This window comes from Culex pipiens, chromosome 1, assembly GCF_016801865.2.
Source record: "Culex pipiens pallens isolate TS chromosome 1, TS_CPP_V2, whole genome shotgun sequence".
Lineage (NCBI taxonomy): Eukaryota > Metazoa > Arthropoda > Insecta > Diptera > Culicidae > Culex > Culex pipiens.
In genome coordinates, this window is record NC_068937.1 from 50550344 (window position 1) to 50565806 (window position 15463).

Here is a 15463-nt window from a genome sequence, read left to right on the forward strand (position 1 = left end):
CAAACCTTAGAGGAGGGGAGCTCCCCCAAAGGAACCCGAGGCTTAGTCCAACTTGCAGTCAAAACAGTTAGCAAATCCAATCCAAAAAGGGGGAAAAGGTCAGGGGGGCATGCATCGTGACGGGACAAGGTGGGAAAACATGTTTATTTGCCGGAGCACATATGCGCTGGTTAACAAGCAAGTAAATCCACCTTCACCAACCTCACATGGGAACTTGAAACTAGTTAAGCGCTCGGGGATCAGACAAAAACACACTCGCAAGCTCGAAGCGAACCATTAAGAACCTTGTAAGACTCGAGTCATGCCAATTGTGTGTACAAGCGCGAAAAGAGGTAGAACTGGAGAAGGAAGCGAAATGACGACAGTGACCGACCAAGTTGGGTAAAAGTATCTCCCGTTGGATAGTTTTTGCACGAGCGAAGGCCAAGAAAGGGAAAGGAGACCAGCGAGTTACATACATAATTGCATTTGAAGCCCGGCGAAAAACGGTACCCGCGGGTAACAGGTAACAAGGTTGGGGTTCACCGGGAATCGGGGTCAAGCAGGAAGGTACTGAAAGTACTCATGTGAGGCCGATTCAGGTGGGAAGCTACGGATTTTGATGGTTATCAAAATCCGTGAAGCTCAAAATGTTGACAGGTTGACAGATTGACAGAAATACTTACTCAGATTGTTTCACTTTCACTTGTTACACATAATACTTACTCAGATATCACGCCGAATCACTGCTACCACTTCGTACGTTTGAAGATCGCTTAGAGGTATATCACTTCTGAAGTCCGTAATAGAGAACTGCCTGCTAACCTTTGTCAGAAATTCAGATTTCAATCTCTTGGTACTCAATTTTGACGTCCGTAATCGAAATACAACTCGCCAATTTTCACTTCATAACGACCAACTTAACCAAGTTTGCAGTTCTTCTGGACAAAGAGACCTCTCCGCTACCGCCCGCTCAACAAGGGGAAAACATATTGAATTTTTAATCAGATTCACCCTCCAACTCACGCTCGGCTGACTGCACCCACTTTGCCGTTATTTGCTCCGACGAGCCAGCTGCCCCGGTGTGTCCTGTGAAAAGCGTCCTGGCCACCAAGGTCACCGTCGGCCGCGTCAGCACGCAAGAATGCCAGGAATTTCCAGCAAAACTTGCGCGCCCGTTATAAATAATCATCAGTCACCCCTGAAAACTATGCTGTACTGCCGTACCCTAGTTTGAGTTGCTTTTTTTTGCTTTACGGGACAGTGACCCCTGCGTTTGCGACGGAACCGTTTCCGTTGAACATCTGCGTTTTGAGGTGGTGAAACGAAAGTGAATACATTGCTCGGTTTCAGGGGGTCCCGAAAAAAGCCCTAAGGGGAAATTGCAATAAAGTAATAGAAGCCTCGGCTGCGTCGTTTTCCCGAACGCATCGCAAACTAATAGTCTGGAATTCCATTCAGCTTTATCCCTGCATGATTTCGAGAGAGAAAAAAAACCTAGCAAGGGAGGGTGCGTCCTGGTTCAGGATACGTTCTGCTGGAATCTCGTTCGCCCCTTCTTCTTGTTCCATCAAAATATGAACAGCTAGCACAGAAAAAAAACGTTTCCATGGATGATGTTTCGCTTGCAGCTAACCTTTTTTTACCTCCCTGCCTGTTAGATTGAGTTTTCGTTTCGGTAATAAAGAAATTGTAACTCGGAAATCATAACTGAATTCCGCGAACTGGATGATTCCCAGCGCGCGGAGCGAGATGTATAACCTGTAGAAATGCAAATTCATAAACGAATTTTTGGTTTGCTGGAATGATATCCGATTGTGCGGAGTGAAACATTCTGGGAAGAGGAGTATTTCAGCAATTTATCCATATCTACGAATTTGAAATGCTCGAACATTTCAATTTCACCTTAACCTTCACGATTAATTTCGTTGATCGGATGTTCAACCGCGCTTGAGCTGACAATTGCCCAACAATTGAACACAGTCATCGTGTCCGAGATTAGAAACCGTGGGCCGTTATCTAATCTCGGGAAGAAAATTCGCCATAACTCACTTTTGCAGCCCGTGACAAGTCAGTAGCGCTCCAGACTTACTGACTGGCTGACGACAATCGCGTTGAAGACTTGTTACTTGCAGTGATAACGGCGGTTTGGCCGCTTACAAGGTGCCTTCGCGTCCCGGACGCGGAGGAGGACGCCTCGGACGTCATAGGCTCTTGAGGAATGCGTGAAATCATCAAGTCTAAAATTGGTGTTATCAAACTTGACACAGCGCCACAAACTGGTGGTGCTGTGCGAGAGTTTGACTTTTTGACAGATTTACAGAAATACTTACTCAGATTTGTTCGCAGCACTCGTTCTATTACTTACTCAGAATGTTTCACATCACTCGTAACACTTAATACTTACTCAGATAATTGGCAGTTTCAGATCATCGATTATTGCAATTCTCCGGCTCAGGTACCTTGATTCTGACGTCCGTAATAGAGAACTAACGCTGATTGACTACCATGGTATCAAAGTACTGAAGTCCGTAATAGAAAGCACTTTCAACATACTTGAAATCATACCATAAATAACTATCGTACCGATGCTCCGTCTACCTTTAGAAGCATCGGTTCATGCTAACCTGGAAACGTGACAATTTCCAGTTTCACCTACTTCCCGGTGTCGCGCTTCTTCTGACTCACGTTGGCGGCCAAGGACTATTGGCGGCACATGCGGCCACGTGCCTCTTGCGCCGATCGATATACACACAGTCGACACCTGTTGTTGTCGACATCATCAAAAACGGTGGAGTCACTTCCAGAACTTGCAGAGCAAAAAAAAAAAATCTCCCAACATCCGTAACATCAATAAACCCCGCAACCGACACACGGGCCAATCATCGAAGGCCGGCGGCAGCCTCCGGAATGCGGCGAATTTTGATAAAGTGATAGGATCTCAATCCACGTCGTGGAGCGTAGCGATTCGGGGCCGGGTCTTGTACGTACGCACACGGGTTCGACAGGACTGCATTTGAACTTCACTTTTCCGGTAGCGCGTGGAATCCGCTAAATCCACTGTGGATAGAAGGCATAGCCGTTGAACGTGGGTTGGTGTGCAAAAAATCTGCTATCGACTCTTTTGGGCCCGAGGGAGGAGAAATTGTGGAAACTTTGACTTTTGACAGATTGACAGAAATGCTTACCCTGGTTATTTCTCAGTTTAAATATCAATCTAATACTTACTCAGAATTTGACAGCTACCATGGAACGGCTACAAGGCTCTGTTATCGGAGGTACCTCGATTTTGACGTCCGTGATGGGGACGCTTATCGCATCACATATTGACGACTCTTGAGTTTTGTTTTTTCAATGATAAGAAAGAAAACCCCATAGCTAATAGGACCTTTTGAAAAAATAACTCTAGATTTGATAAATTGTCATTTTGACAGTTTTGACAGATTGACAGCAATTCTTACTCAGAGAACTTTTCGCCATACACATCACTTGTTAATACTTACTCAGAACAATTGTCAGCTACCATGCTTCGTTTGTGAAATCCACTGTCAGAGGTACCTCAATGTTGACGTCCGTGATAGGGAAGTTTATGAAAACTGTTAATCACGTTTGGTCCCCAAAGTGTGTCTCCTCGTGAGGAAAACGCGCACACTTTTCACGATTTTCCTCCCCCGAAAATTTTTCCCAATATGATCGGATCGCGAAAGAACAAAACTAGGCAAATTGTCCCCTCACCTCCTTCCTCTGGATTCTTCCCGGGACCGTCGAATCGGATGATTGGGTACATTTTTACCCCCTCCCTGTCCCTCCCCGTCTTCTCAAATGTCCCCCCAAGGGCAGGAAAATTCACCCCGCTCTAATCGCTTTCCACGACCCTGGTGGAAAACTCACTCTCGCGCGTGCTTTTCCGCGTATAATTCGCGTCGACGTTCGCTCGCGGACGACGTTGAACAGATATCGAAAATCCACTCAACTAACATCATCATCAAATCGGGCGACTCGTGAGTGTGTGCGAGTGATGTTTCGCGGCGGAAGCTGAAAGGGTTTTCTGCGAAGTTGATAGCAGTTTCAAATTCCAATCTGCTTCAATGTCCCCACACCCCCTTCCCTTCCGGGATTTTCCGCTGTCATGCTTTATCCGCGCGCGGAATAAAGGGAATTAGGGAAATTTGGGTGATGTGAAGTAGGTATTTGTTGTTTTTACGGTTCAAATGAAGCCCTAAATTGACTTGAACTCGGCATTTTAACAAGATTGCCATAATTTATACAATTTTTTAAATTAAGCCTATAAATGTCAAAAAATGTCTAATCAAACCAAAAAACATATGAATAATTTGCCGGAAAGACGACATTCTTATATGAGCGTTTGGTACGGTATGTCCACGCATCTAACCTCCCCTGTAAATTCTGTGAAATGTGACCCGTTCTCAAAATCCTCTCTATAAAATATAAAATTATAGAGGGGTTTTAAAGCAATTAACATTACAATTTTCTAATTTTTGAAATCAGCATTTTTATATTAGGTACGGGCCAATATAGGACCTTTTATGATGCTTATCAGTATCTGATAGAAGTATATTATAATTGGTTTTGGCAAATCAAATTCTAATGAAGTTATCAGGAATCAAAGCATTTTTCAACTACCTTTAGTTTATCGATCCAAGCACTATAAACAACTATGAAGCCAAATAAATACTTATAAGCATTATATCAACATTTTTGAAAAAATAACTGTCAAATTAATCCTTCAACACCCTATAATCAGCAGCTGACGTTTCTATTGAAAACACTCACACGCTGTCATTGTGCAACAAAGGAGAGTACCCCCTCCCCCACCCTCTTCTCCCTCTGTCATCCCCCCCTCCCCCCCCCCCTCGATAATGGCACTTGAATGAAAAATATTTCGAATAACTCCATGCATTATCCCCAAGCTCTCTAAACCGTGTGTCGTGCTGCGCTTTGATACTCATCTCATCGCGCTCTTCGCCTCACTTCCTCTCCGATTTCACCCCTCTGATGAGCGACGGGGATCATCTCGTTGCAGCATCCACGCGCGCGCACTCACACACACACACACACACACACACCCACTCGAAATATTTATTTGATCTAATTTGAATTGATTGATTAATTTTCCTACTGATTAACACAAAGAACAATGATAATGAATTATATCGCTCTATTATTGGGGCTGGCTGCGGCTCGCGTGTATGTGTGCGCACATGGCGCGGTGTTTTGTTTGGAAAGGTGTGTGCGGGCTCAGCGCGTGAAAGGCCTTTTTGTTCTAATCGCTCTCGATGGAAACGATGCTGGAACGACGACACCATCCTGCGCAGAGACAATAGGATGCGTTGAGCGGTTTCACGAAGAGTTAGTTGAGTCGATTGATGGTGATAACAGAGGAGGGAATTTTGGGAAGTCGGTTTTTGGGAGCACTTTTGTTTGATTTCATGGGAGTTATGTTTGGTTTTATAGAATCAATCAATTGTTTTACAAACAGAAAATTCATTTACTGGGCGCCTTATTTATAAATAATAATGATTCAAAACATTTAAAATTTCTCAAAAATTGTAAAACATTGATCAAAGTTCGAACCAACTTTATGGCAAAATTATAAACACAAAAGCACGGAGGGAAAAATCAAACTATGTTAAGGCCACATTCATTTTCAAAAAATTTCTCCAAACGAACAAAGTGTTGTTGAAAAAACATGTATAAAGCTTCGTTTTGCTTCAAAGTTGAAAAAAATATATAGAATATATAGCATAGTTCATTTCTTTGTATTTTTTTTTAAACAAAAAGTATGCATCAGTAGTCCCCTTTTAGTTTTTCGTTCAGTCCAGTTAACGAGCAGCATTTGGTAACTCAGCCCAGTTACCGAGCATGTACTGTACTGACAATATTTTAATTTAAGACATTCCAAAACAAATTTTCATGTATAATAAGCGTTTCATTTTGATTAATAGTTTTAAAAGTTTTGTCTCAATCCCTTTCAAAAAGGCAAAAATAAATGAAACATAAACCCAATGTTTAGTTTGAATTGCTTTTTATATTTCAGTGTATTTTTACAGTATGTAAAAAATGTATTTAAAACCCTAGGGCACTGTGCACATATTGTGATGAAACATCTAAACAATTTGGTATTGACAGAAACCTAATACTTCATTTTGTTCAGAAACTTATGCCAAACATTTGCTACAAAAAGTTCATGAAAAGATAATTTCCAAAAAATATTATATTACAAATACTATTACAAAAATCAAAAAAGGTTCAAAAAAAGTTTGTATACCTTTCGAAAAATTATCATAAATACAATTATTTGTTGACAAATCATCATAAATCCAGTCTCCCAACTCCAAATTGGCATCCTTGACTGATCAAAAAAATAATTTGGATTTAATATAAAGTTAACTAACTACTTAGTATAAAAGTTTGTATAACTTTGGAAATTCTATATAAAACATATCTAAAATTAATTTTTCAAGCTTTTGATTTAACAAAATATAATTATATTACCATAGAATTGCAAAAAAAGCATTTTGGAGTGAGTATAACACCGGTTTGGGGGTCTTTGTATCGATAGAATAGATTTTTCGTTGGATTTTCGTACCAACCCGGAATTACGTCGTCGGAAAATCCGCCGGCATCCGAAACATTCCACTATTCACAAATGAACCTATGTGGCATCGGAAAGAGCATAAAATTTCCAAACTTTTGATACTCAAACATATGGCTTTTCTATAAAACCCACGTTTTTTAAATACCTGGGCAAATAGTAAGTTTGATCTACGAGAACAAAAAATACTAAATTCCATACATTTTTGGCAGGTTGCTCAAACAAAACCATGACGGTTTCCACGCGAAATCGACCACTCAAAATCCGGACCATCTCCGATCTTAATAAAACTTGCTGGATCGTTTGTCCTACTCAAATCAACAACTCCTGTGCACTCAGTTTAGTAATTCACAATGGCATTTGACTTTTAGGAATTCTTTTAGTTTTAAATTATTGGTAATTACTTTTAAATTGAAAAAATCATATCTTTCGAAGCAGATGTTCAAAAAATCAATCGAAAGTGTGTTTTAACGAAAATCGTGTGCTCTTTTCAATGAAAATATTTCCAAAAGCCGAAACTTTCATTTTCGATCAAAAAACAGCCAAAAATCGAATTTTCTTCGAAAATCAGGCTGAATACACCCTTAGATTCAAATTTTGCCATTACCATTCGAAAGAGCGGACAATTTCCTACATTTCTTCCATAGACACCAAGTTGGAGCGAAAGCGTTTTCGAGTGGTTTGTAAATAAAAACCTTTTTTCGTTTTTTTTTTTATTTTTTTCCAAAAAACTAAATTACATGTGTTATGGCAAATTTTGTAACAGATCCCATTTTTAAACTTAAAATAAAGTTCTGCTTCCGTGTTTTTGAGTTTTTCCTTGACGTACCAGTTTCAAATACATATAAAAGGAACGAAATAATTACTAAAGATAACCAAAAAGGTGCACTTAAGGTAACATTTCCTGAACCTCTTTTATTATGGAAAAATGTTTATCTCACTCGTCAGTGTTGTTAATACCTGCAAAATTTTTTTTTCCTATTTTTTTGGCTCTTAGGGTGATTCCTGTCGCGTCAGGGCGGTTCAAAGATGACAATTTAGAGTATTTTTTTAATAATCATTGTCAAACGCCGTTTAGACTGAACTCATGCGTATTTTTCCTTGAAAGCCAAATTAGTCACTTTCCATGTACAAACCGGATAACTTAAGTTGGTTTAAACTATGTCAAGTTGTTTTTGGAAATATGTGTTTTTTTTTGCAAAATCGTCATAATTGTCATTTTAAAGCACACCCTGACGTGCCAGGCACGAGCACCTTAGAGTTTGGCCATGCCGTTTGCCTGGAAAATTGGAAGTCACTTAGCAGAATTTTGTAAGATGTTAAATAATTTGTCAACGTGTTTTTTTTTCCTACAATTAAAATAAATTTAAAATCCAACACAGGATTTTTTATTTGTTATCCTGAGAATAATTTAAGAAATAGTAGGACGAAAAGGGAATAAATATCACAGATTTTTACAATTTACAGCTTTTCTATACAAAAATTGTTGTAACTTTTCAGAGATTTGATGAAATAGCATGTTTATTCTGCAAATTTATTCTTGATATAATTCGCTTCAAATCTACGCAAATAGTTTTGATAAACACGAATAAATGATGTTTCCAGATGAATTTGGAAAATAAAATAGGAAAAAAAAATATTTTGCAGGTATTAACAACACTGACGAGTGAGATAAACATTTTTCCATAATAAAAGTGGTTCAGGAAATTTTACCTTAAGTGCACCTTTTTTGGTTATCTTTAGTAATTATTTCGTTCCTTTTATATGTATTTGAAACTGGTACGTCAAGGAAAAACTCAAAAACACGGAAGCAGAACTTTATTTTAAGTCTAAAAATGGGATCTGTTACAAAATTTGCCATAACACATGTAATTTAGTTTTTTAGAAAAAAAATAAAAAAAAACGAAAAAAGGTTTTTATTTACAAACCACTCGAAAACGCTTTCGCTCCAACTTGGTATCTATGGAAGAAATGTAGGAAATTGTCCGCTCTTTCGAATGGTAATGGCAAAATTTGAATCTAAGGGTGTATTCAGCCTGATTTTCGAAGAAAATTCGATTTTTGGCTGTTTTTTGATCGAAAATGAAAGTTTCGGCTTTTGGAAATATTTTCATTGAAAAGAGCGCACGATTTTCGTTAAAACACACTTTCGATCGATTTTTTGAACATCTGCTTCGAAACATATGATTTTTTCAATTTAAAAGTAATTACCAATAATTTAAAACTAAAAGAATTCCTAAAAGTTAAATGCCATTGTGAATTACTAAACTAAGTGCACAGGAGTTGTTGATTTGAGTAGGACAAACGATCCAGCAAGTTTTATTAAGATCGGAAATGGTCCGGTTCAAAATCGTATTTTTATGGTCGATTTCGCGTGGAAACCGTCCATAACAACGTTTTTACCTTTAGATGAGTTGTGTATAGAATTTCCAGAATTATATAAACTTTTATACTAAGTAGTTTGTAAACTTTATATTCAATCCAAATTATTTTTTTAATCAATCAAGGATGCCTATTTGGTGTTGGGAGACTGGATTTATGGTGATTTGTCAACAAATAACTTTATTTATGTTAATTCTTCGAATGGTGTACAATCTTTTTTTGCACCTTTTTTGATTGAAGTAGTATTTGTTACATAACTTTTTATGGAAATCATCTTTTCATGAGCTTTTTGTGGCAAAATGTTCGGCATGAGTTTCTGAACAAAACGTAGTACTAGGTTTCTGTCAAACTTTAAATTTTTTACATGTTACATCACAAAATGTGCAAAGATCACAGATTGTAAATAAAAACAAAATAATTGATTAACATTTTATTTCCATGAGTTCATAATTTTTGGGCGTTACTATTTCAATATTGATTTGAGGGGGATTAAGGGATTTGATATTTTTTATCAAAAAGTTTGGTAAAGCGTGAAATCCCAAGCAAACTCGTTTGAAAAGTATTTTCTATCATTTGAATAATGTTGTGATATTTTTTTCAATTCAATAACATTTCACCGTTTTAAGCACTCAACAATAAAATTATGGTTCCTTTCACTCTATCATGGTTTTGCCGATTTTAATTTTGAATCAAATGATTGGAAAAAGGGGAACAGCATCTAATTAAACAAAATTGTTTATTTCATTAAAAATAGCTGAAAATTGGAAAAAAAATCTATGCTTTTTAAAAATATTATATTGATTTGTCAAAATTATAGAAAAAAAGAATCCAGGCGTTTTTCATCAATCTCTTCAGAATATTGCAAATTAGGGTGAAATTTCATATTATAGGGATTTTTCATTGAAATTTAAATTGGGTAAATTTTAATACTGACAAATGAATAAATAAATATGGATTTTCAAATTAATATCAAATACAAAACGCTTTCTGTTCTCAGGTGTTTTATGAAAAATAAATTAATGATTGCATTTACAATATTTTTAACACTTTGCTATTCTTATTTTCTTTTCCTATTTAAACCAAAAAAACAGAATCTCAATGAATCGTATAATCTTATCATTTTAGGGATATTTTTTAATTTTGTTTCTTCTTTTGTCGAACTTACGAGTGCTTCCATGCCCCAAGGATTTTTTATGATTTTTTTTTTCTATTTTTACTAAAATTGTCATCAGTTTGTGTTTTTAATTATTAAAAACATTTGTTCGGTGGCAGATGTTAATTTTTCACAATCAGTTTTTGCAATATTTGTTTGGGTGAGAAATTTTTATTATTTGATATTCTAGAATATTGAACAACTGAGAAATACTAAAATGGGAATTGAGTGGCCACCCTAGATTTTAAAACGGTTTTTTTTTTAATTTTTCAATACCAATTAGGCTGGTACAAATATTTTTAAAAGTTTTTGTCACCCCCCCCTTCAAAATTGGCCCGAAAAATCAGGGGGCAAAAAAAATATTTTTACAATAAACTTCAAAATTTCAATGAAAATTCAAGTGCAACCAGCTGAAATCAAATTAAAATACATTCTTCTGCGTTTAAAATCATTTTTAGCATGTTTGGGTTTATTAAAAAATCTTAAGATTTTTTGAAAATTTTCGATGCAAAACCTTTTTTTTTCGATACAATTTTTGTTTTTGTCAGATCTTAGATTTTTTTGAAAACTAATGATTGCAAAACAACTGAACTAGTGTAAAATGCATTTTAAAACACTTTTTTCATTTAAATGTGAAGACTATGGCTTGTTATTTTAATTTTTATATTTTTTTATTTTTTTGCCCCCCCCCTTGACCTCGGCCAGGGCCGAGGGACAAAAACTTTTTTTAATATTTGCAGCGGCCTTATAAAATTTGAGATTAAGTTTTCAATCTAAAAAGAACTCTGTTGAAATTTTGGGTGCCGCTTCCAAAAAAAGGTTTTTTTTTTTGTAGATTATTCAAAGAACAAAACAGTTGCAATGTATTTGTTTGGCTTTATTGGTAGGTCACATGTTTGCTTAAAAGTGTTAAAAAACGTAATGAGCAAAATAATCTTCTCTAAGTAACTTGTTACAGGTCAAAATATATTTAAAAAAAATAATAAGGCTTAAGGCTACATCACTCCGTATTTTAAGTGCTGAAAATATATTAAAAATCAAACTTAGCATTGAGAAAAAACTGTACATTTCTATTCTTAAACTCTAAACATGATCATTTTTGCCTCGGGATAATTTTTTTTGTTTTTGCGTTTTGTGACATGTGAAATCGAATCAATAAGAAAAATTGTTCATTTTATTATATCAACTGTTGTCATTTTACCAAACATTTTGTGTGGATTGTAAAGTTTTATTTTTTCCCAAAGAGAAAGCAAAGTTATGCACTATTTCAACAAAATTTTATATTATATAAATTTAAGAAAATGCTAAAAATTAAAACTTGAAGAATATGTATTTTTTTGGCAAAATGATTATGTAATTTGTTCCAACATTCCTCTCCTGTAGATTTTCCTTCCTCCTCTGTAAATTTTCAGAAATGTGATTTGTTCTCAGTATTCTCTCTGCGATAAAAACAACGCAGTAGGGCTGGCCTCCTAATTTTTCAAATACATTTTTGAATTCTCTGCGAATGTACTGCAATTTTAAATATATACAAGAAAATAGCTTGGGGCGTAATCTAACTCAAAGACTTTCCATCGTTGGACTAGCTACGTCTGTGTTAGTTCTAGTTCTAAATTCTATATTTGTGATTGTTTTTCAAACTTTTCAGCTCTAATTTTTAAAACAAATTTAGAACATTTACAGAAGATGTCCTAATCTATAAGAAATAGCCTTTTTGCCTTCCTCACCTTATTGAGGAAAGGCTATAAAATCACTCGAAAAACGAAATTCTTAATTTGACCTTATAGACCCACCTTCATGAATACATATCGACTCAGAATCAAATTCTGAGCAAATGTCTGTGTGTGGGTGTGTGTGTAGGGATGTGGGTCTGTGCACCAAAAAATATGCACTCGATTATCTCAGCACTGGCTTAACCGATTTGGACCGTTTTGGTCTCATTCGATTTGTCTTGGGGTCCCATAAGTCCCTATTGAAAATTATGAAGTTTAGTAAAGTACTTCAAAAGTTATGCTAAAAAAACGATTTTGACCAAAGTCCGGAAGATTGTAAAAAGGGTGGTTTTTGTAAGAAAACCTGGCATATTATACATTTTCAGAAAGGTATTTAAAAGACCTTTCAAACGCGTCCAAGACATTGAAGATCTGACAACCCTATCAAAAGTTATAAGCACTTAAGTGTTTTTTATGCACTTTTTGGAGGTCGGATCTCAGATATTTTGATGAAAACGTTGTCCGGATCTCTCATGCAACCTTTCGTTGGATAGGTAATCAAAAGACCTTTCAAACGCGTCCAAGACATTGAAGATTTGACAACCCTATCAAAAGTTATAAGCACTTAAGTGTTATTTACGCACTTTTTGGAGACCGGATCGCATGATCATCTCATCTTATCTCATAACATTTATGCGACCTATCTTTGGATAGGTAATTAAAAAATCTTTTCAACGAGCACGAATTGGACTGTTTTGTGTCTATTTTGGATAGTACCCTTTAAATGTGAGGAAGGCGCCAACCACCTAAGGGTGGATTAAGTAACGTTTTTCTAAATACTCTCAATCAAACAAACAATTTTATCGTTTTACACACACACCCCTCTCTAACACTCGAATTAGCCCCGTTCACCTCCCGGAACATTAGCGGAGTAATAAAGAAGCCTGCTCCGAGACCGCCGCCGCCTGACAAATTTAGATTTATTACCCCATTTAGGGGTTCGTCTCGTCAGCTCATGGATACCCTCTCTGAAACTTGAACCATAGCTCAAAGAAGCAAGCAAATCAAACGTGCACCTCCCACGCACCTTTTCGGACACTTTGAGCTAAAACTTGTTTATTCGCCAATTATGAGGACTTCCTTGTACGGGTTCTGAGGGAAGTCGCTTGAGATACATTTTAGACACATAGTTTGATGATTTGAAAAAAAAAACTTGTCAGCAGTTGGCGCTGAATTGGTTTAAGCGCAGCACACGGTAGAACAAAGATTTTTGAGTAGAAATCAGAAGATCAGCATTGTCAGCAACCTTTGCTGACAAGTTTTTTGTCGTTTGTCGAGCAAGTATGTGACATATCCTACAAAAACTTCAAATTAAACTTGTCAGCACATTGTGCTGAATAGATTTTTCCAGAGATAGACTCCTTATATCAATGAAAACTAAAAATTCATGATATCTAACATTCTATTTTTTTATCTCCTTTGCAGATAGTGGACTGGGAGCCGGCACCATTACGACAAGGTGGACACCGATGGGTCCAGGACCAACGGCTGGTTCGTTGGTCCCGGACGACACGAATGGGTCCGGTGTCGATGGCAACAAACACCTGGACGTCGGGGACATGAGCGATGTAAGTTTGTTTTTTTTTGTTTCTGTTGTTTGATGTTTTGAAATGCTAAAAAACTATAAATATTGTTTCTTACAAAGTTGTTCACAAATTTGATTTTGTTATTTTTTCCTTCTCTCTTCTAGGACGTAAGTGACCTCCGTTGTAACTCTCTCTGTACTCCTGAGCGTGTGTTTGTAACTGTTCCAAATTACGGTTAAAGTATCTAAAAATTGTCTTGTTTCTAACCATTAAACCATTTTTTGTTTGTTCTTTTCGCCTCTCGAAAAGCTGCTCGAAGCGCTCAAATATATCTTTTCTTTCTCTTCTCTGCCCTTTCCCGATGATCCTTTCCCTCCGAAATTCTCGAAACTGGCAAACCCCCCACCCCTGTGCCCGCTCCGGTTAGGACGACCAGGACCTCTCGTCGGCCGATGCCGAAGGTGTTTGGAGTCCGGACATCGAGCAGAGCTTCCAGGAGGCGCTCGCCATCTACCCACCTTGCGGCAGGCGAAAAATTATCCTCTCCGAGGAGGGGAAAATGTATGGTAAGTGGATTGGATGTTTTATTGAGAGAACGATAGCATAATTGAGACAGAAAAACTTGTCAGCACATGTTGCTGACAATATATAATTCCCGAAAAACAACCGCAATATTATCTTATACCGAAATTGAAATAAAAAAGTTGTCAGCAAGTGTTGCTGAATACATTTTTGAACAATACTGTGAAGCAATAATGTCTTTCATCGAAAATCAATGGCTATTTTTTGTCAGCAACATTTGCTGACGAAATTTCGTTGGACTAAATCATTCTTGTGCCTTTTCGGTTACAAAATTGATACAAGAAACTTGTCAGCAGTCGGTGCTGAATTGATTTCTGAATGGTAGATTGTAAAAACAATGTCTCTAGGTAGAAATCTATCAAATAAGCTTGTCAGCATCCTTTGCCGACTAGTTTATATAACGTTTTAAATTTACAAAAACTAAATTTCTGTCGAAATCAACTCATTTATGTCCAGAATAGCTGGATCAAAACTAATTTTCCATTAAACAAAACCGGAATCTGCCAGTTTAAGCTCGCTTCATGAGATTCAATCCGTGCAACTTTGTTACACCGCAGCTGAGCCATATTTACATTGTAGCGGACCCAACCGTTGTCCGGCGCACATGGCACGGCTGCGGAGCACGTTTGTTTACAACTCGCTGACATCATAACAAAAGCAGTCGCGCTACGACGCTGCTGCTGCTTTACCTGTTGGCATCTATGGCTTCGCCACCACCGCGGAATCTCCTTGGGTGAGAGTCGCAAATGTGCGTACAAGCCTAATCTAAAAACAGCAAAAAAAGTACCGACCTTGGCGCTAGATGTCGCACGCGTCGCATGTTCTAACACCGTGTTTTTCGTCAACAAACGAGCATGTTTGGCCCAAACAAAGCCCCCCGCCCATCGTTGATGTAATGTGTTTCGCTTAGACCCCATGCCTCTAGGTTTTGTAAATACACTTGTTTCCAATAACTTGTACCGCGGCTCGTTCTGGCCACCAAAGTGTACGACTAATCACGTGCTCTGGCGCAGAGCGCGCAGATAAGCGATTGAAATTTTTGCACGTCTTCTCGGACGGTCGCGTCTGGTCACAGATTACACGCGAGAGCATTTTATTGACCATTCCTGCAGGTCGCTGGAGGAAATCTCAGGGGGGAAACATATCAGCAGGTTGTGCTGAATTGATCTGGGGGTGTAAGGTTGATGCTTTGAACTCGGTAGGTATGATATATTTGCAAAAAGTTGTAAGCACTCGTTGCTGACAAGTTGTTTAGTGCTGTTTGTATTTGCAAATATGTATTTTTAAAGAAATGTTGTTAAAAAGTTGTCAGCAACTTGTGCTGAATATGAAAAAGATGGGTAGTTTATTTTAACGTCCTTAAATTGCAAAAACCAAACTGAAAAAGTTGTCAGCACGCAATGCTGGCAACTTTTTTCTTTCTTCTAATGTGAGAGAATCATTTCAATGCAAG

At 37.3% G+C, this 15463-nt stretch overlaps 1 protein-coding gene across 5 annotated transcripts in view; it reads left to right on the forward strand.

Annotated features, from left to right (window-relative positions):
• The window catches only part of LOC120412427 (protein scalloped), a 284128-nt gene that overhangs the window by 209542 nt on the left and 59123 nt on the right, over positions 1-15463 (forward strand). For 4 of the 5 annotated variants that reach the window (XM_039572897.2, XM_039572918.2, XM_052706851.1 and 1 more), the window contains 2 exons: positions 13328-13470; positions 13856-13994. In XM_039572897.2, coding sequence (XP_039428831.1) covers positions 13328-13470; positions 13856-13994 — 282 coding nt within the window. The remainder of the gene's footprint in view (positions 1-13327; positions 13471-13855; positions 13995-15463) is intronic. The other variant, XM_052706834.1, reaches the window with a different exon arrangement.